Raw genomic sequence first — 25,901 nt, 5'->3', positions numbered from 1 at the left:
ACATTTGCAAAACAGTAACAACAGGCAACATGCCATGTTATGACAACACCCTAGGCTATGTTTCTGTGAAAAGAAAAAAGCAATGTCCCTGACACATAGGGGGTTTTCCTACTGACGTGGGGGCACTCCTTTATTCCTGCTTATGACTGCCATGCCTGTCACAGCTGGTGCAAACAGGAAGAAGCAGCAGTGGAGGACCACCTTTGAGTAAGAGGGGCCTTCTATATGCTGTCCCAGTCCAGGGTCTTCTCTGCCTGACTTCTGATCTTGTTTATTAGATTGTAAAAAAGCACTACAAGTCCCACAATTCAAAGAAAGAAAACCTGGACTGGATCAGCACATCACACGTTGGCCTGGGAGACTTGGCACCTATGTCCAACGCTCTAAAGTTAATCAACTGTTTTGAACTTGGTGGTTCCCGCACCTCTAAATGAAGCGGGGCATTAGCATGGTTGGCAGAAAAGTTCCTCCGCTGGCTAACAGAGAATGTCTGATTTCCAGCAGCCTCCATGTGACCCCCGTGGATGTGTTTAACATTGGTCCTGAATGTGAAAGGTAAGTAGTCTCAGTGGTCTGGCTGGGTCAGTGAAGGAGATAAGGCAATGAATCTAGAACTGATGCATTCTGGCACCACATCTGATATGTGCTTGACACGTAAAACAGGTTTTTAATTGCGAATTTGTTGTTTCTGACTGAGACAGAGCGCTTGATTGCTGTCAGGGGTTGAAGACATACAGTAGAAAGCTGGACAGCCATGACCAAAATATGCATATGTATTAGCGTTAATTGGAACTGGAATGACCTGAGACGAATCCCCTTTCCAGCTAAATGCACATGTGTATTATCTCGGGGGGCACAGCTTTGTTCAAACCAGTAATTGGAAACTTGAATCGTAATAGTCAGAGGAGGTCTGTGCTTAATTTGTTCCAGTGTTTTTTTGGGGCCATGACTTATTTTTCACCATCAAACTTTGACCCAGAGCAAGAGAGAAAAGCAGAAAATGAAGAAAAAAAATTGCAAGATCTAGGGATGGAAAAGTACTCGAAAGAGTAAAATAAAGAGGCAAAAAGTGTAGGGTGGTGAAAATAGAGGCGTAACGTAGATTCAAGGTGAGGCAGCCTTGGTAGTCAGCAACCGTGACATTCAGCAACGCCAGCTTTGGTCCCCCGTACGCATGCGTGCACACACGTGCCCCCGCACACACACAGACACACTCACATATTTACAAATGGAGCACTCCCTGAAGAGTTGTAAATGTAGGAGAGGTGAAAGCCTTTGCCAGTTTGAAAAAAACTTTGTACGATTATAGTTTATATGAACACCTGTGGCCAATGCTATGGGAATGCTTGCACACTAGGGGACTGCAGTTGGTCTGTGGGCCCTCTACACCTCTCTGTGCTTCTCACAGTTTCTTCGATTGCAAAACTTCAGCAATGCAGCCATACTGTAGCCCCCTAACTATTCTCCCTAAAGCCCTATTTTGGTTGCTGGTTCTCTGTCTCCAGAGGTGTATATCTCACTGCAAGCAGCAGATGTTGACATCATCTACAGAAACATTGCAGCCTTCATGAGGATACTGGGTTGGCCAATGCAGCTTAAATTAAAAAAGACAGGCCTATTAATAGCATGTATATTGTCTCTCTGCATTACTGAAAGACTAAACATAACAAGGTCAACATTTTATTAAAGCCCTCCACCTCACTCTATTTCATCCACTCTTGTAGGTCACTGGGATGCATCTTGTATGAGATCTGCTGCCAAACCCATGCCTTCTCTGGGTACAACTTCATGGCTGTTGTCCTAAAAATTGTGGAGGGAGAAACACCTTCTCTCCCAGACAGATACTCAAGGGCCCTGGACACCCTGATGAAAAGGTACGTAGTTGAACTTGGACACAGCCATGTAACATTTGCTTTGACAACAACAATCTATTGATGGCTTTTTTATCCATTTTTTTCAGCATGCTAAACAAAATGCCAACCGAAAGACCATCTGCAGGAGAAATTATTAAAAATCAATTTTTTGAAGATCAGCTACAGGTATTCAGTACATTACGTTTGAAAACATGATTATATGAGGAGCAGTTTTTGTTTAGTGAAACATACAATAGAAAGTGATTTTGTGATTGTTACATTATAAAGGCACAAACCGAAGGAAAACACTGACATTTTAGTGACCTGCAGTACTTACTTTGTAAAAAATAAATAGCTGAAACATAAATTGCAGAAAACCAAGGCTGCTCAGTCTTTTCTACCTCATACCTTTCTTTGCTCTACACTTCCTTTCACCTCAATCTTGCAGGTTCTTTTACATAAATAGCTTCTTCTTTGTCACTCTTTTTCTGTGGCTCTCTTACTTCTTGATGATTAAAAAAGTCTCAGTCTCCAAAAATGACACACCACGTGCAGGCGCGACTCGCGGGTTGGAAAAGGGGCGTGGCAACTTGGCACATGGGGAAGGTGGGAGGGGACCCAAATAAAAAAAAAAACGAGAATAAAAATAAAACTTACCTTTTTCCCGTGCCACACTGCTCCATCCGCTCTGCTCTGTTCTGTCGCTGCAGGCACAGGCTCCCAGCCTGCCCTGCGGCCAATCCTTACACTGCTCAGAGGAGCGTCAGGATTGGCTGGGAGCACCCAGGGTGGACGCTCCCAGGCAGACTGGGAGCCTGTGCATGCTCTCTCCAGCCCGGCACTGTGTTGCCAGGCTGGAGAGAGCCTACAGTGCGTGTGTTTGACCGGCACGAGATGGCGGGCCCAACATACATGCGCAGTGAGGGGGAGTGCACAGTCACTGTCACACCCATGGCCCCACCCACTTTTATTGTAAAAACCTAATAAACCAAGTTTATTATGTTTTTACTATAAACGTTTTGCAGCTCCTGCTGCTGGCGGGGGGTAAGGGGAACACTCCTCCGCCCTAGCGGAGGAGCTGCCCCTGACCACCTGTAACCTTGAGACTTGTTCTCCCTGTCCCCTCTCCTTGCTCTTTATTCTGCTAACATTGAGATTGGTGTTTTGTTTTCTTTCCGCAAAGTGAGATGATTTTGTAAAGCGATCTATGTGACAATCTTGCTGGGGTACAAGAAGTTTGAAAGGAAAGTCTGTAGGATTTAATTGTTTTCTTACACAATAAGATTTAAATACCTGTAAACAAACTGTACAAATTATTCAGAATATCAGCAGTAAGTAAAGCACAAATGAAGCACTTTTTTGTAATTCAGAAGAATGACGGCAACAAAGATTTTAATATAATCAAGACAAATCAAGACACTTTACTTTCTGATGTATAAACGATAAATATTTGTGAAATCCGATTTCCACAGTTGTTTATGTTCTCTATATGGTATGATGTATTTAAGGCTATCTTCTCTTTATGTCACCTGAGTGTACCCACTCTTCTCTTACTCCTGTTTACTCTTTATCCGAAGATCTGCCCTTTAACTTCTGCAATGGGATTGCGGATATCTATAATGAGACCACTCAAGAGTCAGTTACTCACCTACATCAGCTACGTACTCTGACTTTCAGGCTACCAGAATCACTGAACTCCCTCCTATGTCTAACTCAGAAGTTACTGCCGCCCTTAGTAAGCTCAAATTGGCTCCAAAAATGACTCTTGTCCTTCTCCCATTCAGAAGTCTCTGGCAATGATGCTGATCTTGTATGAGTCTATAAATTCCTCCTTTAGGCCGAGCAACGATAATGAAATTACAGGCCCTTTATGTTGTTGCATGTGTTTACCAAATTCATAAAGCACAATTTGGGCAAGTGGCTATCAATCATCTTTGAGAGCCAAGGGCTACTGGAATGAAGTCATGCTGGCTTTCGTGTTGGGCACAGCGTGGCGGTTCTTCTGGTAGCTGCCCATGAATTTCTTGATAAGCCCATAGATCTCAACCTTCCAGCAGGTCTCCTGTAGTTTGAGCTGTTCACAGCCTTCGACACCGTTCACCATACCATTCTCATCAAATGGCTAGAAGGTATTGGTCTGGCTGGCAGATAAGGCTTTGTACTGATTCAGGCCCTTCCTCATTTGGTGTTCTCATATCATGTCTCTCACTCCTTTTTGCATCAAAGAGTGGTCCTTTAAGCTGCGAGGTAGATCAGTCCTCTCACACGTCCTATTCAAAATATTCATATGGCCCTTTGGGGAATTGGTCAGGACCTGTGTGGACCTAGGTGGACAATACAAATCTCCTTTGAGAGTTTGACAATGTTTTTCTGATACCTTGCTGCTAATAGAAGACTGTCTGCTAGAAGGACTGGATGACCTCCAACGTTTTAAAAATGGATGGCAACAGGGCTGAGAATTTGGTCATCAGGGGGTAATAATTTTCTCTGATATAACTCCCTCTGGGCCTCCTCTCTGGGACACCACCCAATTCCAACATGTTAAAGATAAAAATCCTCGGCCTGTGGTTTGACCATGATAAATCATTTGATTTCCATATTCAGAAAAACTGGACCTCATGCTTTCAGGTGTTCTGAAAAAAATACTTAATTTTCCCCCTCAGGAGAATTTCACAACTATGGTAATCTCTTTAATATTTCCACTTTTGACTATGGTAGCACACTATCAGGGATTACTAGATTCTCAGAGGATTCAGATTATGGCATTGCAAGTTATATTTGGCTTAAACAAACAGTTTTGAAACAGATTTCTATTGAATTAAAGTATAACAGCACTTTCAGTTGTAGAATATATATTGATGTTCTTGTGTGATGTACATTTCAAACAAAGGGAACTTTAAACGCCAAAGAAAGTGAAGGACAGCAATGTAAAACATATATGCCATCCTGATAGCAATCCAAGACATACATGCATATGCAAAAAGGTGTGTCTCCATTAATGTTGTGTATGCCACGATAGATGAAAGAAGCATTTAAAGGTAGGCAAATATAAAGTGATCTATCAAACGTGTAAATCTCACTCCTCCCACCCACGGCATATCGTCCACCCTCCCCCACCCAAGAGATTCTTAAACTTGCCATGTGATGGAGCTAGAGATAGGCACTTCTAGGATAGCATCTGGCGATAGGGCCGGGGCCCATTATTGAGGAGTTGCAATAATGAAGGGGAGTCATCAGCACTGATGGGTATTCAGGCATCTGAAACCAGGGACCCCACCAGGAAGGGCGGCAGGCAGGGGGGCATGCAGTCTGAGGATTTATCCACACTCTCATCTTCACCTCCCCGAAAGCCTGCAAGAACGGTGTCCCAAGCCCCACGTGTTCCAAGGGGCGCGTGCCCTGGTGCGATTCGCGGAGTAGAGCAATACCCTCCCACGTTGCCCATCACAATACGTCAGCCCACCAACCCCCAATCCGAGGACTCTCAGCACTCTTCTGCATCATAGTGTTTTTACGCTTAGCCAGCACCAAAGCCAGGTCAATGAAGCGGCTGGGCACGTTGTATTTGGTGGGGCAAGGGTAAATACCCGGGAGGCAAGATCAGGGTGAAGGGGTCAGGGCGTGGTCATTGGCTTCTGCCAAAAGTGAACCACTTCGGACCAACAATTGGTAAGGTGGGGGCACCCCCACAGCATATGGAGGATGTCTTCCGGAGTAACGTAGCAACACGGGCAGTAGGGTGGTGTCGGGGAAATGCACATTACGTTTCAAGGGCGTGAGGTGTGCCCAGTGGAGGACATACTAATGTATTAATTTGAAACAAGAATTTCAGGACTTTTTGGGCACCATTTCCCACATAGTTGCCCAGTCAACATCTGAAATAGGGGTCCCCAGGTCTTCCTCACATCGACCCCGAAGTACTGCAATGGAGGCATCGTCCGTTAGGCCCATATGAAGGTCCGAGACCAGGCGCTGAGTGTTACAGGTGTCTCAGAGGAAGCAACAGCTGGGAAGAGTCTTGGGTTCCATGCTGCATTGGCTCCAGTCCACCTCTATGGCCACCATCAAGGTACCGTATAACAAATATTGCCCCACAAATGGCGAAGTCTGTACATAGGTCCTCGAAAAGCCGTAGCACGCCTAAGGCATACAATGCGCTCACTGTGTCTGCCCCTGCTGTCTCCCATTCCAACAAGCCACCCTTTTCTATCTCCTGCACCTGGGTAAGCAATGCCAGCAGTAGTAGATTTGGGGAATAAGGCGTCCATACATGCTCCCGAGCAATAATATGCATCTAGCATGACTGGAGAACTGTTAAGTCGTGATGACCTGCATGGGTGACCTGTTTTGGGTCAAGCAGCACAGTCTAAAGCTGCTGCAAATCAGCATCCCGCCCTGGGAACCAGCCCGCGCTTAAACAAGTATCGCCAAATATGACCATGTTTCCGGAGATGCTGATATGTTCATTGACTGGTCATAAAGCAGCATACGGCTTTGAAGGTCCCTTGTATACTTTACTGTTTAGTGCACTAGCTGTAAGATTAGTTTCCATCTTGTTATACCTTATGTTCATACTAGATCTCTTAGAGCAGGATCTCTTACCCTGTTTCAGAACCCGTGTCATTGTGAGGCCACAATGTAGCAAAAGGTGCTGTGGTATTCTGGGCCCAAGCTCTAGATTGCTTTTTCTCATGACCTGCTACAAACTACCTCACATGTTCTTTTTGTAGGAATCTGAAAACGTATCTGTTTTTCTCTCTTCCACAATTCTTTTGTTTCTTTTTTTAAGTCGAGCATGCAATGCTTTGACCTGTTGTAATCTATCTATGGGCTTTTAACAACGCCCACCGCACGCCCATCACTTTCACTAGTTCGTGGGCTTGCCTTTCAAAAATCCTTTATCATCATTGGCAAATGCTTTACATTTGTCCCTCTTTGGGGAGGTTTTGTTACCGCCTTGGACATCGACCCTGTTACATGGATAATTGCACGTTTGCTGATACGTTTGACGGCGAGCAAATTTATTTTTCCTTTTGTGTCTCTCCTTCGTGCTCATGCCCATGGCGGCCACAGCGCTTTGAATCGACTTGCTTATGTCAACTGTTTTACTTTTACTTTTCAATTTATGTGGCAAGAAAAGTCTTGTTAGGAATTTACAACGCTAATAGCTCTAACTCGCGCAAACGCAAGACCCATTGCATTGCAAATGTTTTTTGTCTCTTCATGCTATTAATTTTCTGTCCTAGGGCCAGAATAGCTCAGCGTAACAGTTGCACTCTGCAAGCAGATAAATAAATAAACACATAGACCACCAGGACAAATTAAGCAGCAGTTGTGCATAAGCACCCCACGTTGTTAATTAGCACGTGAGCCCACCCATGGAGAAACCCCGAGCAATGGGACCCTTACCTAAGACAGAATGACTCTCATAAATTCTACAAAGCCCAGTGCTCACTAGATGTGACAGAGATTGGGCCCGCAGAAGACCTGAGTTACCAGCCGAAACTTGTCCACCACAAGGACAGAATATAGAAGGGGGGAAGTTGTAGGCAACAAACATTGGATCAGAAAGAGAATGAAATGCAGCTAAAACAGGGGGCATTGCACTATTTTTGGATACATGCCTCTTCTAAGTTTGTTATTATAGCATTGGTGACTGATTAAGCGATTCTCAAACTCTTCCTACATCTGGACCCCTTTGTTCGAAATGTTCGTGCTGCATTCATCATGTTCTATGTTCAGTGCTCCACTGAAGTCTAGGACTGAGGGCTTCGTTAGAGTTTGGAGATGACTAAACATAGTGCTGTGTCTGGAGGAAACTAAATACAAACTAGAATACGTCTGCCAGATTTTTGCCTTAATAATATTGGTTGAGGAACTTCAGCTTGTAAATCTATTCCTTATTTTGAGTTTTGCATAGAAATTGGAGGATTTTGAGTTTCCTCTAAACTCTAAATAAGGCCGTACGTCTTCTTCACATGAAATAGTTAAAATAAAAATAAATCTATTGTTTGATAAAGCCTGTCCTATACATGTAATGTGGTGTGCAGCCTGAACAACGATTTCTATTAGTTGTTTTTCTTCAGCAAGGAAACCCACATTATGCAATTAGTGAGACAGAGAGAAACCGAAAACTTACTTGAGCTCATCCTTCTCTAATTAAAGAAGTGTTGGTATTTTTAATTTGGTGATCCCGAGGGAAACAACTGCTTATTTCCAGCTAATTGGGCAACAGCAGCTACAAAATCCTTCCTGTTTCAACAACAGCAGTCGGATTGTGGTATGCCCAGAATAGCAATTGCTTATCAAACTAGCGTGTACAGAATTTCTTTCAGAAGTTCTGTTACATCTACTTTTATGATGACACATAGCTTAGCAAGGGAGTGTGAGAAATTGGGTGTTTAATTGAGGGTGGTGAAGACCCTTCTCAAGCAACAACCACAGTCCTGGTTAGGGTGAACAAAAAAAAGTCACTAAATTAACCTTTGCTTGACCCTCTGGTATCTTGGCAGGAAAGCAGTCAGGCTTCACTTAGAGGACATTTGTAGAGTGTTTGTGCAGCACACAAACAGCATCAAAGTGAAAACACAACACATGAAAAATATCACACAAATTTAGAAAAATAGAGTAAAATGTAACAAATTAAATGAGACCAGTACAACAGAAATCCAATAAGAGGAGAACCAAAGATGTACAGTTTTAAAGATTTGGATGAGTCCATCATCTGGTCTTGCTAGACTGAGGGAAAATCACAACTTCAGGCTGACCTTGAAGGAGCATGGGCAAGATAGATGGCCCAGGTTAGTCCAGCTGAAAAAGTTACCTTCTCAGGTTCGGTACGAAGAGTCCAGTTGAAGGTGGAGGAGGCAGTGAGAAGCCGTGAAAGCATTGCGGCTAGTCGTCACTATTGCCCGCAGGGAAGGCCCGCATCACGGGCGTTCATTGCTGTGGAGCGAAAATCCTGTCAGGCATCGTGAACGGTCGTTGCAGAAGCTTTGCATTGACTGTCAACATGGGCTATGGATGCTGTAGCACGAAGTGCAGATCTCCTGTTGCCGATCATCGCTGGGTGAAGAGTCAAGTTAACCGGAGGTTTGAGGTGACAGTCATCACGGGCAGCGAGAGTTGCGGTGACAGAGTCCAAAACGTCAAGATTTATCCTTTTTCTTCAGAGCGGTGCACTATGATGCCAACCAAGGGCCCTGGACCTGAGAAGGCACCTCTTGGGGATCAGGGACTCAATCTAGCAGAGACCAGCAGGGCTCAGGCAGGTCCAGTTGCATGTCCAGGCAGGTCCAGTTGCGGCAGGGCACCTTCGCAGTTTTAGGAGGCCTCTGGAGCTTGTTGTGTCCCTATAGGTCAGAACAGGAGATGATCCAGCTGGCCCTTGGAGTTAATCTGATTGGGATGAACGAAGCAGGCTCATTCTTCCTTCTCAGAGAGCAGAAGAGGCCTCAAGCAGCAGAGCAGTCCCGTAGCAGCAGGGCAGTCCTTCCTCTGTTGCATCAACAGGTCCAGGAGTGTTTTGAAAAGTATGTCTGAGGGTCCTATGATTATTTATACCCAGTGCCAACAGCTTTGAAGTGGAATAAACATCTGGAGTATTCCCTGAACGGATGGTTCTGGGTTTTCCTTCCTCTCTCACTTGGTCCCAGGATGTCTGGGGTGACAAAAGGCTAGCGTGAATTCATTTGTGAGTGTGTGGAGGCAGATTCTTTGGAATGTAAGTGGGGCTATGCACAGCTCCTCTCTTCCCATCTTGCCAACACCTAGTACCCCTCGGTATCACTGTCTGGGAGGAATACAAAAAGGAGAACTGTCAACTACACCTAGTCATGTGACCCAGGAAACAGTCCGCAGGCACCAACTGTTAGGACAAGAAAATGGCAAGCTTCTTAAAGTGGAATTTTCTGAATTGTGATTTATAATCCAGCTTTACCACTAAAGGTGGTTTTGAATTATAATTTATTTGAGTGTAAAAAGGCCATTTCTACCTGTTCCCAAACAAAAGGTATCATTTATCAAATGTAATAAAGCAAACCAATGTTATCCTGCGGGTGAAGTAAACCTTGCAGTAGTGAAAAACGAATGTAAGAGTTTTTCACTACCAAGATATGTAAAACTTATAAGTACATGTCCAATTTGTTAACTATAATGCATCCTGCACTATTTGCTGTTTAGGGCTAACCCTAGAGGAGACTTATATGTTTAAAAAAAGGAAATGTTTTTTTTGCCAGATCAAAATAACTGTTTTAAAATGCACACAGGTTGCAATGGCAGGCCCGAGACATGTTTTAAAAGGGCTACTTAAGCGGATGGCACAATAAGTGCTGCAGGGCCACCAGTAGCTCCACTACTAGCTTTTAATTCACAGGCTCTGTGTACATATAGTACCACTTTACTACAGACGTATAAGTGCATTAAATGTGCCAATTGGGTGTAAGCCAATGTTACCATGCTTAAAGGAGTGAGCATAAGCACTTTGGCACTGTAAGGGGGGGCAGCAATGGTGCCATAGCCTTGAACAATCCTCCTATAGTATCCAATGATGCCCAGGAAGACCCTCACTTCTGTCTGAATTTTTGTTGGGATTCCCAAGCCAGAATGCTTTTTGTTTTGGCTTGGAGGGGTTGCACATTGCCCCATCCACCAGCTGTCCCAGATACATATGAGAACTCTGCCCTATCTGGCACGTGCTGGCCTTCATAGTCAAACCATCCTGGAACAGGTGGTCCTCCCAGCTGGAGCAGTAGACAGCTGTGCCTTCCAGGTAGGCAGGATAGAATGACTCCATCCCAGTCAGAGCCCTGTTAACCAACCACTGAAAGGTGCCAACCCAAAAGGCATCACCCGAAATTGGAAGTGGTTTTCTGGTGTAGAGAATGCAGACCTCTCTTTAGCCCCCTCAGTCAAGGCAATCTGTTAGTATCCTGATGTGAAATCAGAAGTACTCAGGAACTTGGAAGCTCCCAGCCTGTGAATGAGCACTTTATCTCAGGAGATGGAGTGACCGTCAGTTTTGGTAACTGAGTTGAACCTCCTGTAATCTACGCCTTGCCTAGGGTCCTTACGGTAGGGATTTCCCCACTGCGCTCACCTCGGTTTCAGCGGCAGGGGAGGGCGCGTCGGCAGTGGTCCAGCTCCTGCACTCACTCAGGAGTCTCACGGAGGTGCTCTGGAGGACAACTACCACCCTCAGCCTTGCCAGAACAGGTGAGCGGTAGACGAGGGGAGGGGTCGTAGATATGGGGGATGGCAGGATGGCTTCTCGGTGTCAACAGCCCCAGGTGTCCTGTTTGGCCAGGTCGAAGTGCGAGTCCGGGCAGCGTTACCGATCTGGTGGACACAATCCCCGGGGGGAGGGGAGTTTGGGGGGGAATTTAGTGGGGATGCTGGGTCACTGAGATAGGTGACTCCTGAGGCCAATTCCTCGGTCAGATGGGATGGCCAGTTCTTCGCTGAGTTGGAGTTATTTGAACAGACAGGGCATGTCAGGCAGGCCTTAATTTCCACAAGGACATCCATGTATTTCTCTAAGTACCCATGTATGTATAATGTTCACCTCCTCCACAGTGCATCCCCACCATGGGATCAGGGTTAGTATTGTCCACAACAAGTGTGTGTGACTTAGCCATCTCCCACTGGCTTAAATAAGTACAATGTATATAGAAAACAAACGCATTAAAGATCCCATACCATCTTTTCAATCTACGGTTACACCCCTTTTCCAATATGTTTTCCCACCCTCCCGGTTGCTACCTGTCTCTGATTTGTACATAATGTATGACTGTCTATAACAAGTAGTATGTTGGGTTTTGACTTAATGGGTCTTGTCCAATTAACGGACCCACGTCATTTTTTATCATTACCTTGTCTGTCATTTATGCTCTCACATCTCGTATTTATAATTACTTCAATTTTTTGAACTATATTGTATAAACCTATGTCCAAAGTTATTAGGGCACCCACGCCATTGTCTATGATTATCTGTTCTATCTTTAATGTTCTCACATCTCGTATTCACAATTATTTTCACCTTTGACTATATTATATAAACCCATGTCCGAAGATACTGGGGCACCCATGCCGTGTTGCATTATTTTTCCGATGTATTACTGGGTTATAAGTAATGTATCTAGTGTCCTGTACTTTGTCGGCAAATAATCTCTATTTATATATGTACCGATAGCACGCTTTCTCTTATTCACGTACCATGCATGTCCTCACCTCACAATAATTAGCTTTCCTCACACTTCTATTTACCAAAGGTACATATCCTTGAACTTTTCGGGCGTTTAATTAATTATTTCTACCATTTCATTTCCACTTTTCGCTTTTAATTCATGTAACTGTCTACGCTCGGTGCAGTGAGCGCACTCCAACATGGCGCCTACTTTCACCTTTATCAGTGAACAGGAACTCCCTGGCTTGCCGGAGAACCTTCCTTTAGTCCGTTGTTCATTTTCTAAGAGTGTGCGTATATAGACGCGGACACTCCAGTGGCCTCGCTCCTGCCGACAACACAGCAGCGTTATCAGGCGCTGCGGGACTTCGCGTACATGCTTTCTTACCTGTTTGGCCAAAACTTACGGGCGATAAAGGTAGGGGAGAATGACTTAACCTTTCTCCTTTGGGTTATTTGGCATTTTTCTTTAGCGTATGGCTAATCTATTGGAGACTTGATATTATACACGCATTGCTCACTGGCCCTCCCAATACGTACGGGGAGGTACGGATAAGGGGAAAAAAAGTTTTAAGAGCCTTTCTCCTCTAGTGGCTGTAAACAATATCGTATGTTTCAAGTAACGGGCGACTTCCCCGGCCAATTAGCAATTACGGGGATTGACTTCCCCGTTCGAATAGCTCCTTTGGGTGTTCGATGCAATTTGTTTCTCCGTCAACAAGCATTCTAGTGACACTTGGAAAAGGCCTGACCTTCATATATGTTGGTCGTTGACAAGATATTTCTGTATTATATTTGGATTGTTCACCTATACCATTGTGTTGGCTCTTTCTGCACACTATACCATTTGTGCTTTGTGATAGGGAGGCAAATTCCTTTTCCCGTCACGTCTTAGTGCTACGCCCAGTCCCTATATCATGGTCAACGTCTCCACTAGAGTGGACAGGGCTTTTCCAACCCTGGCCTATTATACCAAGCGCGTAGCAATCAATTTTCCTATACACATTATGTACCACTTTTTTTTCATACACGTTACATAGCGGTTGACTCTTTCTCCATTTTATTTGTTCTATCCCTATAGGTAGGGTCTACTTAGACCTCTAAATTATTCCATGTCCCTTAATGCGGACACATCGTTGGTTCCAGGATTGTCACACAAGAGTATTACCTGTCCCGTATACAGTTGGAACACGCGAATAACTTCTTTGACCCTTTAGTCTCTGGTAGGTTTACCATCGCGCCTCCTCCATCTCATTTTACAATATTTTGCTTAACTCATCAACTCCATACTTCCGTTTGGCAACCTGTAATTCTACAAGTAACGCTGCATTTCTTTTGGTTCTCGCCTCTCCTTTATAGACGTAGTCTCACCATTGGATTTCAAACAAAACAACTGTAGCTTCGATCTCATTTTTCTCGAGGTAAATTAATATACCCACGAGCACCGTCTGTCTCACACACATCTGCACACTGTACTCAATAACTTCCTGTTCGCACAAGTTGGCTGTCGGGTCTCCCACTCCACGAAGACTTTGGAAATACCCCCTTAATACAATCAGACCTTCTCTCTTCTGCACTCACGGTGACCTCTTATCTTTCCCCTTGTTTCTTCTTTTTTCGTCTGTTTCTTGTTACTCGTGTATACCTGTGAATTCTAAGGATTCAGACATTGTTAAACTCGTATATATCTTTTCATGTGTGGACTTAAACATTTTCCCCCTTTTTTTTTAATATATGCAATGTTTCGGATCAAAGGGTGTTCTCTATTTTGAATCTTTCTTTACGCTGGGGCTAACTAACTCTTCTGCGTGATCACCTCTGATATTTGTATTCTTTAAATGCACCTACCGGATGATAGTGCCACTAATTGTAATAAGTTTCCATTTGTCTCTGTTCGCAGCCTTGAAAAAGTCCATGAGGACGAAACACGTGTTGGCTGTTTCTTGTTATTCTTATATACCTGTTAATTCTGAGGATTCAGACATTGTTAAACTCGTATATATCTTTTTTCTGTGGACTTGAACATCATAGAACTGCGAATCGACTACCGATCACAAAGGATTAAAGTGTTGTACACAAAGCTACTCAACTTTGGACTCATTGATCTTTGGAGTGCCCTGGTTGCTCTTTTTCCGAAAGCGTTACCGATCTGGTGGACACAATCCCCGGGGGGAGGGGAGTTTGGGGGGGAATTTAGTGGGGATGCTGGGTCACTGAGATAGGTGACTCCTGAGGCCAATTCCTCGGTCAGATGGGATGGCCAGTTCTTCGCTGAGTTGGAGTTATTTGAACAGACAGGGCATGTCAGGCAGGCCTTAGAGTCACACTGGGGCTGCTTAGGGATTCCTTCCAAAAGCGCAGGCAGAGATCAGCAGGCAGCACGGCAGCACAGCAGGTCAGAGCAGCAGTTCCTGGGAACAGTCAGGTCTGGCCGAGTGGCAATCCTAGCACACAGCAGTCTTTGCTCCAGCACCGTCTTGTGGGGTCCAGCAGTGTACTACCGAGTGGGTCAAGGGCCCCACTACTTATACAGCAAAGTGCCTTTGATGTGGGGTGCGACCACAAAAGAAACCTTGTGCACAGGTCCCCTTTCAAGTCAGTCTCGGCTCCACACAGCCAGTGGGAGGTCATCAGCCCTCTTGTGTGTACCCCAGCCCTTACCCTCTGAAATGTAAATGTGGGATCCTTCCCACCCCTTCCCCAGGACGACTCATCACCATGCACATGCTTCTGAGTGTCCTGTGTTGTGGGTGTCTGAAGAGAATGCACTAGTGGAACTGTCACCCCATGCAAGCCATACATGTATTGGAGGGAGGCTGTAGGCTTCAGAGAATTGTCCACCTTCTAAAAGTGGCATTTCTGGACTAGTAGTAAGAAATCCAACCTTTCCAGTAATTAGGATTTATTATTACCATTCCAATGCTACCAAACATGACCAGCCACTCCTCTGAGATCAGGAATTACAACTTAAGGTTTTTATAAGGAATTCCTATGCTGGTCTATGAGAGGGTTAGGCCTCACAATAATTAAAAATCACGGGAGGAGTTTTTCATTACCAGGACATGGGGACGGTGAGGTGCATGTTCTGCCTTTCTACTTACATTGCACCCTGCTTCATGGGCTTCCTACGGCCTACTCTAGGGGTGACCCAGAGTCCTAAGGCCAACAAAAAGATACAGCAACAAAGCAGGAGGGAAAGGCAAAAAGTCTGGGATAAGACCAACCTAAGGATGCCAGGTCTAACATTCACCCTCTCATCTGTCACCAGGAGCAGGGTGACTTCAGACCTCTCATAGTTTGGATTGAGGTCATCTACATGGAGTACACTTAAAGGGCTCCTTGGGGTCTTGAGGTCCACCAAGGAGGTGACCTCCTTCTTTCTCTCCTTCACCACATAAGGCCCCGAGCAACGGTCTTGGAGGGCCCTGGGCTCCACTTGCTCCATCGCACTAACTGTCTGTCCAGGCTGAAACTCAAACGGAGTGACCTTCTAGTCAAACCAGAGCTTCCTGACAACCTGGCTGGAATCCAGATTCTCAGTGGCCTCCGTCCAGAAGTGCTGCATCTGGGTACGGAGAGATGCATGTAGCTGACTTCATCCTGGGGAGGAGAGTTCCAGGGAGCTTGCTCTCACTCCTTTTTCTCCAAACTGAGAGGTCTCCTAACAGGGTAGCCATAGAGGAGCTCAAATATGCTAAACCCATCCCCCTTCTGGGGCCCCTCCCAGTAGGCAAAAAGTAGGCATGGTAAGAGGACATCCCAATTCTGCCTCATGGGCTCAGACAGGCCGATAATCATGCCCTGCAGGGTCTTTTTGAATATCTCAAAACACCCTTTTTTCTGAGGGTGATAGGTTGAAGAAGAACGTATAGGATACCACACACTCATCCCACATGGACTTTGTTTACGCAGACATGAAGTTGGTGCCCCTGTCAAACACAACTTCCTTGGGGAAGCCCAGTTGGGTAAAAATCTCGATCAGGGCCCTAGCCAGTGCAGGTGCAATCACAGATCTCAGAGGTATAACCTCTGAGTATCTGGTGGCCCAACAAGACCAGGATAAACTTGTTGGCTAACGCAGTTTTAGGGGTCCAGAGGCCCAACAATTTCGATGCCACACTTTCAATGGGGGTGTCATCAACAGGAAAGGGAATCAAGGGAGCCTGAGTTTTTTCATTGTTCTCCCACTGACCTGATCTGCAGTATGTATCTATGGCTGTCTTCACCCGGGGTCAATATAAGTGACTGACAAGCCTGGAAATGGTCTTGTCCTGCCCCAGGTGTCCTACCAGGGGTATGTCATGAGCCTGAGTCAGTAGGAATGCTCTGTAGCACTGTGGGACCACCAACACATGAGTTACCTCAGGCCCAGGAACCTTAGGCTCACTGTATAAGAGGTCATTCTCCCAAATAGATCAGGTGATCTCCAAAGGCTGTCACCAGCCGCCTCGGCCTCAGCTTGCTGCCTCAGGCCCACTAGAATTGGACACACCTTCTGAGCTCTATAGAACACCTCCCTGGTGGACCCACCTTCAACTTGCCATCCCTCAAGCTCATGCAGGACCCCAGGACTGCAATGTCCTCCATGGTAGACTCCAGGATGGCCTCCTCAAGCACCCCTTCAACCTAGACTTTCAGGTGCCGGTTTCCCATATCCCCTGACCTTCTTCTTTTTGTCAGTGGTCTAGGCCATTTTTCCAGGTCACCTTGACTTCCTTTTTGGGCGGCCATGGACCCTGTGGTCAGAAACACCCAATCTGACAACCCTAACCTAACACAACCAAAGCTCCACTTCCTTCCAGAGAGTGGGCTCCAGATAATTTCCAAGCAGACAATCTACAGGCATGACAGGGCTTACAGCTACCTTTAGAGAACCTGAGCCCCCTCCCAACTCAAAAGGAACCAGAGCCACTGGATAGTGACTCTCACTGTTTCTGCTGCCACAACCTGTTGGAATGTATTGGGGGTTACCTGCTCTCAGGACACCAGATGACACCTTACAGCAGTCATTCTATCTCCTGTGTTCCTCAGAGCTTCCAAACCTCTATGCATTAATGGTGACCCATTCCCTTTGCTTAGCAGTATTAGAAGGTATGCAGGTGTTAGGCACTATCTCTTTGTCACCTAAGGACACTAAGGTAGCCTCTGCCCTACCCCCCATTGTAACTGGGTCCATCTCCTCCCCAAGCTTTGCACTGACTAACCATTGGACCTCCCACCTTAGGGGTGCAGTGCCCTCTTGGCATCCCCCTTTATGTGCCCATACTCATACCACTCTTTTCATTTGGGGACAAACGTTCCTGTCTTCTTATCAAATAATCCATTCTTTTTCTGGTCAGATTGGGGCTGGGATTCCCTCCTCTGTGAACTATTTTCGGGGCCTTGTGTGAACTCCTTACCTTCATTTTTATCTCCCTCCTTTTTCTTCTGGTGGGAACCCTGACCACCTTTTTGGGAATTCCCCTCCAAATGCCTTTTTCTGACACTCTTCTGCTGGCCCAGAGGTCACCACCTTTGCAAGCTCCCTGGAGTCAGTGACCTTACTATGATACAGGTGTTGGTGTAGTTCTGTAAAGCAGGTAATGAGCATATGCTCCCTCAAAATTAGGTTGTAGCACCCAGTAGAAACACTCACTTTGCTGATTTTCACCCAAACAGAAAGTGCCTTATTGAAGTAGTCCAGGAAATCCACCCATGACTGGTTTGGTTTTATCTGGCTTCCCCTGAATCGGAGCCCAAACATTTAAGAAAAATAGCTTTCATTGAAGTGTACCTCATCTGATCTCCCACCTCTAATGTAAGAAGGGTATCCCTCCACACTAGGTGCATGTATTTCCACATGCTTGTTCCCCAATGCTCCTCTTGGACCCTGTGCACCCCCAGAGCCATCTTTAATGCAGAAAGCCATTTAACTATGTCATCCCCCGCCACATAGCTGGGCACCAGGTCTTGGGGCATGCCGACCCTCACCTCTCCAAAGGACACTAGATTGCTGCTACAATTGTTGTTGGACCCTGCTGCTTGCTTGCCTTTTAGATCCAGCTGCTTCAGGCTCTTTTTATGAGCCATCTTCTTTTCTTCCAGTATAAGCTTTCCTTCTGCAGCCTGATGTCCCTCTCAACTTTTCTGTCTGCCAACCCCTACCGGGAAAGGCCTTTGGAGGACACACTGCTGCCTGTCTTGGCGGGGGCCTCCATTTCTGCCACTAAGTTATCCTTCTCCTCAAGCTGCTGCAGCAGTTCAGGGTCAGTGGCCAGGCCCTCCTCCTCCTCCCCTAAGTTCACTTCCTCCTCTTTATGGTTGCCATCCTCTGGATCATCTGGAGAGGACTGCATTCTTTTGGCCTTCTCATAGGCATGGACACCATTGTGGCCTTGCTTCCCTTATTTAGCCTCTCTCTTTGCAGAGCCTTTGCAGCTCAGGGAGCTGAGGTCATCTATTTGATCAGCTCCATCTCCATTGTAGCAAAATGTAGGTGAGGTAAACTTAAATTGAGAAAAAGAAAAAAATAATCAAATGCTGCAAAACTAAGGGTAATTTAAAAAGTGGTCAGATCTGGTATCAAATTATTTATCTGGAATTTTACACAAAATCACATAATGGTACTATGCAAACACAAGTAATGGATCCCACCACTGAACACTAACGTGACAGTTTGGGTTTTTGGTTGAGGGATGAAAACTCGTCTCAAGCAGCAACCACAATCCTTGTAAGTCACCAAATTAACCTGTGCTTGACTCTCTGGTAGCTTGTCACAAAACAGTCAGGCTAAACTTAGTGGCAATGCATATATTATTTATGCAGCACACAAAAGCAATAAAGTTAAAACACAACACAAGAAAAAGTCACAAATCTTGAAAATTAGAGTATAATCTAATAAATAAAATGATACCAAAATGAAGAAATTTCAATCAGTAGAACCAGGGTCTCTTTCGATTATTAAGGAAGGGGGTGCATGGTTCCTTTTCCCTAGCCTGTATCGATTCCCAGGGCCCCAATCCCTAGGGCTGTTTTCAGTTGGAGAGGGGGGCATGCGGTCCCTCTCTTCAACCCACAGTAGAACCCCTGGGACACCATTACCAAGAACCTGTGTTTTTAAAAAGGGGATGGGGCATTGGGCCTCCTCCACGGGCCTAGATCGACCAGGGAGTCCATCCACCTGGCAGAGTCAGCAGTACCCTCACCCCATGGGACACTGCAGTTTTCTGCCTGAATAATACCCCATAAACACTCTCCCAGGCAGAAAACACAACTTTGCATCTGCCCAGGGGGGAGCAGAAAAATAAGCTGCTTCCGCCCAGGCAGGAGCAAAGTCACTTGGCTGGCTCCTGCCAGCACCACAAAAGTTGCTTGCTGGGAGGACATAATAAGGACATATGAGTGTCCCAGGTGGGCACGGGGACACCCACTGTGAAATAAAATTCCAGCTTCCACCAGGGTGGTGGCTGGGTAGCAAGCAGGAGCCATGAAGGCCTTGGGGCTGACCCAGCAGCACCATATGATTTGGTTAAGGTGGATGCCCCAGGTGGGCACGAGGCACCCACTTTTGAAAAAAATTACCTGCTCCTGCTGGCACCCGGTATGTGTGCTGGCTGGAGATACGGAGGTTATCGGGTCATTGGGGCTCCCCTGCCACCCACCCCCAACAACTTTGCTAATGTGGTGCCTTAGGTGGGGCACACTGTTTACAAAAAAAATAATTCTTAAAGGAGTAATAAACGAGCTGCTCTATTGCAGGAATGCCTCAAATTGCCCTAGGGATTTTTCTAATAATATTTTTTATTCCTGGTCATGCTTCTAGAAGGGGGAGGGGCAGAAGCACATCCATCCTTTTTTTAATGTTATGGAGGCCTGCAGGGAGTGCAGTGGCCCTCCACCAACAATAAAAACACACACACAATCAGTAAGTCTCCTGGGTCATTGAATTAATGACTCCAGGAGACCTTAGCATATTTCTTAAAGCACTCCGGGTTTAGCTGTTTAGTCTTCAGCTGGAGAGCAGAGCCCACTTGTGGCTGGTTATACAGCTTTGTAGCTTGAAAACTGTTAAACTCAAACACTTGTTTAATTTTTTTAATTAAAATGTGTCATTAAATATAATTTGAGACAATCACTAATATTAAGCTTTGGAATGTGTGAATTTATGAAATATACTTTTAATTATGGTTATTGGTGAATTTTTGACAAAACAACTAGGTCTGCTTCATATGTGTTGATTTGCTAACCCCTTGATATAGCCAATAGGCCCATCAATTTTTTTATTTGACCCTTTGACAAAGTCAGTAGGTCTGCCTTACTTAAAGTGACACCTTTGATGTTGTTACCTGACACAGTAAGCCGTATGCGGCAGAGGGTCAGGTGCCTGCAGGGGTTTGGCTGCAGGGCCTTGCTGCAGGCAAGGCACGTGGCTGAAGGGCTCCTACCCCACACCATACATCTTAATTTATATATTTTTTTAAACTTACTGAAAAAGCTGAAGGTTAATATAACTTTATAGTTAGGAATTTTAATAATATTACTTTACTTTAGAAAAAACCTAGGGGTATAGACACCAAATGTTTAGGACGAGAAAATGCCATTTCTCTAGTTGCATTTTCAGAATTGTGACTCAAACCCAACTTTACCAATAAAGTGTTTAGTACAATTCTTTAGACAGCAAACTCAACATTCCTGTCTTCTGCTCCCAATTGAAAGTCATCACCTATTAGAAAGTAATAAGGTAATCCAATGTTATCCTATGGAAGAGGCAAGCCTTGCAGTAGTGAAAAACAAATTTAAGAGTCTTTCACAGAACATGTGCAAGTATATATATATATATATATATATATATATATATAATGTACATATATAAATTCATTGAAATTAGCAAAGGTTAAATTAATATCATAGTTAGGTGAATATGTGAGAGACAACATTATTGTTTTGAACAAACAAAACAAAAGCAATTCATCAGTTACATGTAGTAGAGCTGACTATACATTACACCCTCGCAATGCACTTCTTATGACCTCACATATTGCATCACTCATGTTCTATGACATCATTTTTGACATCACTGATGACATCTGAAATGACATGATGTCATTTAATCTTTGTTTTTTTCAGTGAATTTGTAAATTTTTTTGTAAACAAAAACATATCTTTTTATCACAACTAACTATAATATTACTGTAACTTTTGTTTTTCAGTGAATATATATATATTACCTAGTGGCGGTTGCCACAAGTTAGTTATAGTTATGACCATGTTTCCTTAGAAAAAGCGTTTTTTTTAGTTGCCTATATGTTTGGCACCATTAAACAAATCTTCACAAGATTTTCCAAAATAAGTGGCCCAGTGACCCTTGGTGTGCATGGAAAGTTTCAGGATGGTCTGTCAAGCAGGGGCTGAGAAAAAGGGTGCTCAAGAAACAATGCGTTTTCCATGTTAATTCTCATAGGATCTGTCAACACGTCTACAGTCTGAACCGCTTGACGGAATTACACCAAGTTTGGCAGGAAGCTAGCTGTCGGTACGCAGATTGTGCTTTTTGTTAATTGGTGTAAATCGGTTCACCTCACCAGGGCTCCCCAGGCCCAGAGGCCAACCCCCTATAAGCACCCAATCTTGCACCGTGCACAGCCTTCTCCTGTGCACAGTAGGGGTTGCCCGCAAGGGCTGGCCTGCAGCCAGTCCCTGCGGCCAACCCTCCTAACCACCCAACCTGATCCTGTACGCGGCCCTTAGGATCTGTCAACACGTCTACAGGCCGAACCGCTAGGCGGAATTAGAACAAATTTGGCAGAAAGCTAGCTGTTGATAAGCAGATTGTGCTTTTTGTTAATTTGTGTACATTTCCACTCGGGAAGTCGGGCTGTGTCGCTCCGGTTCGGCTGTGCAGGGATTTCTCGATGGCAAGGCAGGCTGTGCGTCGTTTCTGGCAGGCCATGCGCCGATTTTCAGAGTTTCCTGAAGAGATGAAGTATTTTGGCCCTGAGACTTCAGAAAACAGGAGGCAAGCTCAATCCAAGCCCTCGGAGAGCACTTCTGAGCAAAGTCAGAGGTCAGCAGTGCAGCAGGGCAACAGCAGGGCAGCAAGGCAACTGCAGGGCAGCAGCGCAACAGCAGGGCAGCAGGGCAACAGCAGGGCAGCAGGGCAGCGGGGCAACAGCAGGGCAGCAGGGCAACAGCAGGGCAGCAGGGCAACAGCAGGCAGCGGTCCTTCTTAGCAAAGAAGTCCAGATGAGTCCTTTGGGCAGCTAGGCAGTTCCTCTAGACAGGTTGGGGGTTCAAGTCCAGAGGTGTCTGAGTTGGTGGGGTCAGAGACCCAGTTTAAATACCCAGAAATGCCTTTGGAGTGGGGGAGACTTCAAAGAGTGGTTTTGAAGTGCACAAGTTCTCCTTTCAGCACAGGTCCCAGTAGGGAGTTTGGCAGTCCATTGTCTGAGGGCAGGCCACTAGCCTTTGAAATGGAAGTGTCACGCCCTCCACCCTTCCAGCCCAGGAAGACCCATTCAGTATGCAGATGAGTGCAGGTGTGACTGAGTGTCCTGTGTTTGTGGTTGTCTGGGTGAAATACACAAGGAAGCTGTCAACCAGCCCAGCCCAGACGTTGATTGGAGACAGGCTGTAAGGCACAGATGGATTTTAAGTGCAGAGTAATGCTCACTTTCTAAAAGTGGCATTTCTAAAATAGTAATATAAAATCCAGCCTCACCAATAAGCAGGATTTTCTATTACCATTCTGGCCATACTGAATATGACCTGGTTACCCCTTCCTGATCAGAATCTACCACTCAAACTGTATTTTAGGGCAGTCCTAATGCTAGCCTATGAAAGGAGCAGGCCTCACAGTAGTGGAAAACAAATTTAGGGGTTTTCCACTACCAGGACATATAAAACTCACAGGTACATGCCCTGCCTTTTACCTACATAGCACCCTGCCCTATGGGTTGCCTAGGGCCTACCTTAGAGGTGACTTAGATATAGAAAAGGGGGAGTTTAAGGCCTGGCAAGTACTGTTAAATGCCAAGTCGAAAGTGGCAGTGAAACTGCACACGCAGGCCTTGCAATTTCAGGCCTGAGAAATGGTTAAGGGGCTACTTATGTGGGTGACACAATCAGTGCTGCAGGCCCACTAGTAGCATTTAATTTACAGGCCCTAGGCACATGTAATGCACTTTACTATTTGGGAATTAACCAATGTTACCATGTTTAAGGAAGAGAGCATATGCACTTTAGCACTGGTTAGCAGTGGTAAAGTGTGCAGAGTCCTAAAACCAGCAAAAACAGTGATAGAAAAGTGAGGAAGGTAAGCAAAAAGTTGGAGGATGACCACCCAAAGGCTGTCGGGTCTAACAATCTGTTTCCCTGCAAACATATTTCTGTGCAGGGAAACAAATGAAAACTCAGTTTTCTGCTACCAGGAGCTGTTTGACAGCTCCTGCTGCCAGAAAGCGGACTTTGTTCGCTTTTGTGTTGTGGGAGCAAAAGCAAACATCTGTGTCCTGGGGTGGGCACTCCAGGACATAGAAGGAGCTGGCCCCTGGAGGTGGCGGTTCCCAGGGTCATTATTGGCCCCACAAGGGGGGCCGTGCATCCCCCCCTCCAACAAGCATTGCCCTGGGGAGGTGGTGGTCCCTGGGGCTCGGGGGTCTTTTATTGTAGCCCCGGGGAGGTGGTGGTCCCCGAGGTTGTAGGGAGCCTGCTTGCCCCCTCACTGTATTTATTGAAAGCCCATTGGGAGGTGGTGGTCCCCAGGTCTGCGTGAGGGCCACTGGACCCCCGCCTTATACTTGTTTAGAGTCCTGGTGAGGTGGCGGTTTCCAGGGCTGCAAGGGGGGGGGAGGGTTCTAGCGCCCCCCCATTTGATTCGTAATTGTGCCCCGGGGAGATGGTGGTCCCTTGGGGTTCAAGGGGACCTGGTGGCCCCCCTGCATCCATTTTCTTAAAAGCCCCGGGGAGGTGGCAGTCCCCAGGTTGCTTTCAGCCCCTTGTTCAAAATTTAATTGCACCCGGGACCTGGCCCAACCGGGGGCTGTTTACACAACAAGCGGGAGCCTGCGCTTCTTTTTTTAAAAAAATTGGCGACCCATGCCTTAAATGTTTTAAAAAATTTGTTTTAAGCCCTGGAGGGTCCCTCTGGGACCCCAGCACCAGAGCAAAGGGGTCAGGGTGACTCTACTCTTGTCTTTTTTCTTATTTTTTTACTTTTTTTTATCTGGCTGACAACACTTCCTTGTTGACGTGTTGTCAATCAGATCTCATCAAGAGATCGGGAGGGTTCATGGAGCTTTCGTATCTCTATATATATCAATTTGGATTTTCTTTAATTTTTCAAAAACTACTGAATGGATTTACACCAAATAACAAAAAGTTTGCTTTCTGGACCAAAAGCTATCTTTCTGCCAAATTTGGCGTAATTCCGTCAAGTGGTTTGGCGCTATTGCTATTCAAAATCCCTATGGAAAAATGCATGGGGAAAAAACATTTTGGGATCCCCCCTTTTTTCTCAGCCCCTACTTGACAGATCACCCCAATTGCTTTCTAGAAAGCAACTGATGTGAGCGTCAAATTTTTTAGGAAAATTTTGTGAAGATTCATTAACTGGTGCCAAAGATATAGGTGAGTCAAAAAATGATTTTTCTATAGAAGCTAGGTCCTAACTATAACTACCTAGTGGCGACCGCCACTCAAAAGTTGTATTGTAGTGTTTTAGGTCACAGCACTGGGAAGTTACCACATCCCATGTCTATCCTACTGCTCCAGGTCTTCGGAGACCCGAGGCAAGTGGTACAATGGCAGAGGGTAAGCTGCGATCTTCCTGTCTTTCTGAGCTCCTTCACGTCTCCTGGCTCTTCGCAGACCCAAATGAAGCAGTGGAAGGTGTGTGATGCTTTCTTCGTACTAGCTACTTTCTCCCCTACCTTCTGCATGGCACTAATGTCTTTCAGGAGACAGCAGATGTCTGCATGTTCCGCCAGGCCACAGTGTGATGGCCTCTGTACAGAAAGTGGAAAGTGGAACTTTGTGAGTGTATGGTGAATGAATGCCAAAGGGTAGTGGATAGTGATTGTCACTTAATGCTGAACATCAAAATTCCATGAATAAGGGGTCAAGGAGTTACTTATGCATCTGTATTAGTATTAAGCAAAATGTAATCAACTTTTACGCGTATTCTCTAACTAATGTTCTAATAAGTGTATCTTTATTTTTCAAGGACTTGAAAAGCAAGTTTTCTGATCTGACAATGAAAGAAAAGTCCCTGAATTGTCAGAAGGAGGAGATCATGATGGCTGTGTGAGTTTTTCTGTTTTTCACAATGTCAAACACAATTGTTTATTATTGTTATCGTGATAGCCTATCCACTTTCGACCCAATAGAGGATATCTTTTGATCTGGCCCAGAAAACCTATTGAGGAAGAAACCCAAATCACAGGGTGTGTGGGTGTCGTGCTTCAGACCTCAACTGCTCTGCTCATTCTCCCTGGATGATCCTAGAAGTATGGCTAGGGGTGGTCAGAACTCACAGAGTTTCAATCCACAGAATTCCATGGAGTTACATAAAAACTCCATGAGATTTTGTGGAGTTCCACCAACGGGTGTAAATATGCATGTCATGCTGAAAAATCAGCATGAATGGAACCACGCAGTGCCTAATAGTATGCAGTCATTCGTGTTGATTTTGCTACAGCTCGAGTAGAAAATCTACTTGAGTGGCAGTAAATCTATGCGAGAAGCGTCCCTCTCACCACGACTGCCCATGTTTGAAAATGGCACTAGGGGACGCCAAATCTCACTTGCATTTCTGGAGCCTGCAGCAAAAAATTCCATCACATAGAATTTGGCCGGAGCTCTGTGTTACTTAATTCGGCCAATTCCGCAGG

At 45.4% G+C, this 25,901-nt stretch overlaps 1 protein-coding gene across 1 annotated transcript in view; it reads left to right on the top strand.

Annotated features, from left to right (window-relative positions):
• Window positions 1–25,901, top strand: part of NEK11 (NIMA related kinase 11) — a 613,419-nt gene that overhangs the window by 326,589 nt on the left and 260,929 nt on the right. Inside the window, exons 7-9 of the mRNA XM_069211923.1 lie at window positions 1,725–1,874; window positions 1,961–2,039; window positions 25,235–25,314. Of these exons, the coding sequence (XP_069068024.1) occupies window positions 1,725–1,874; window positions 1,961–2,039; window positions 25,235–25,314 (309 nt within the window). The remainder of the gene's footprint in view (window positions 1–1,724; window positions 1,875–1,960; window positions 2,040–25,234; window positions 25,315–25,901) is intronic.

The sequence above is a fragment of the Pleurodeles waltl genome, chromosome 10, assembly GCF_031143425.1.
Source record: "Pleurodeles waltl isolate 20211129_DDA chromosome 10, aPleWal1.hap1.20221129, whole genome shotgun sequence".
In the NCBI taxonomy this organism is placed as follows: domain Eukaryota; kingdom Metazoa; phylum Chordata; class Amphibia; order Caudata; family Salamandridae; genus Pleurodeles; species Pleurodeles waltl.
The sequence above is the reverse complement of the archived record's forward strand: the minus strand, read 5'-3'. Positions and strand labels throughout refer to the sequence as shown.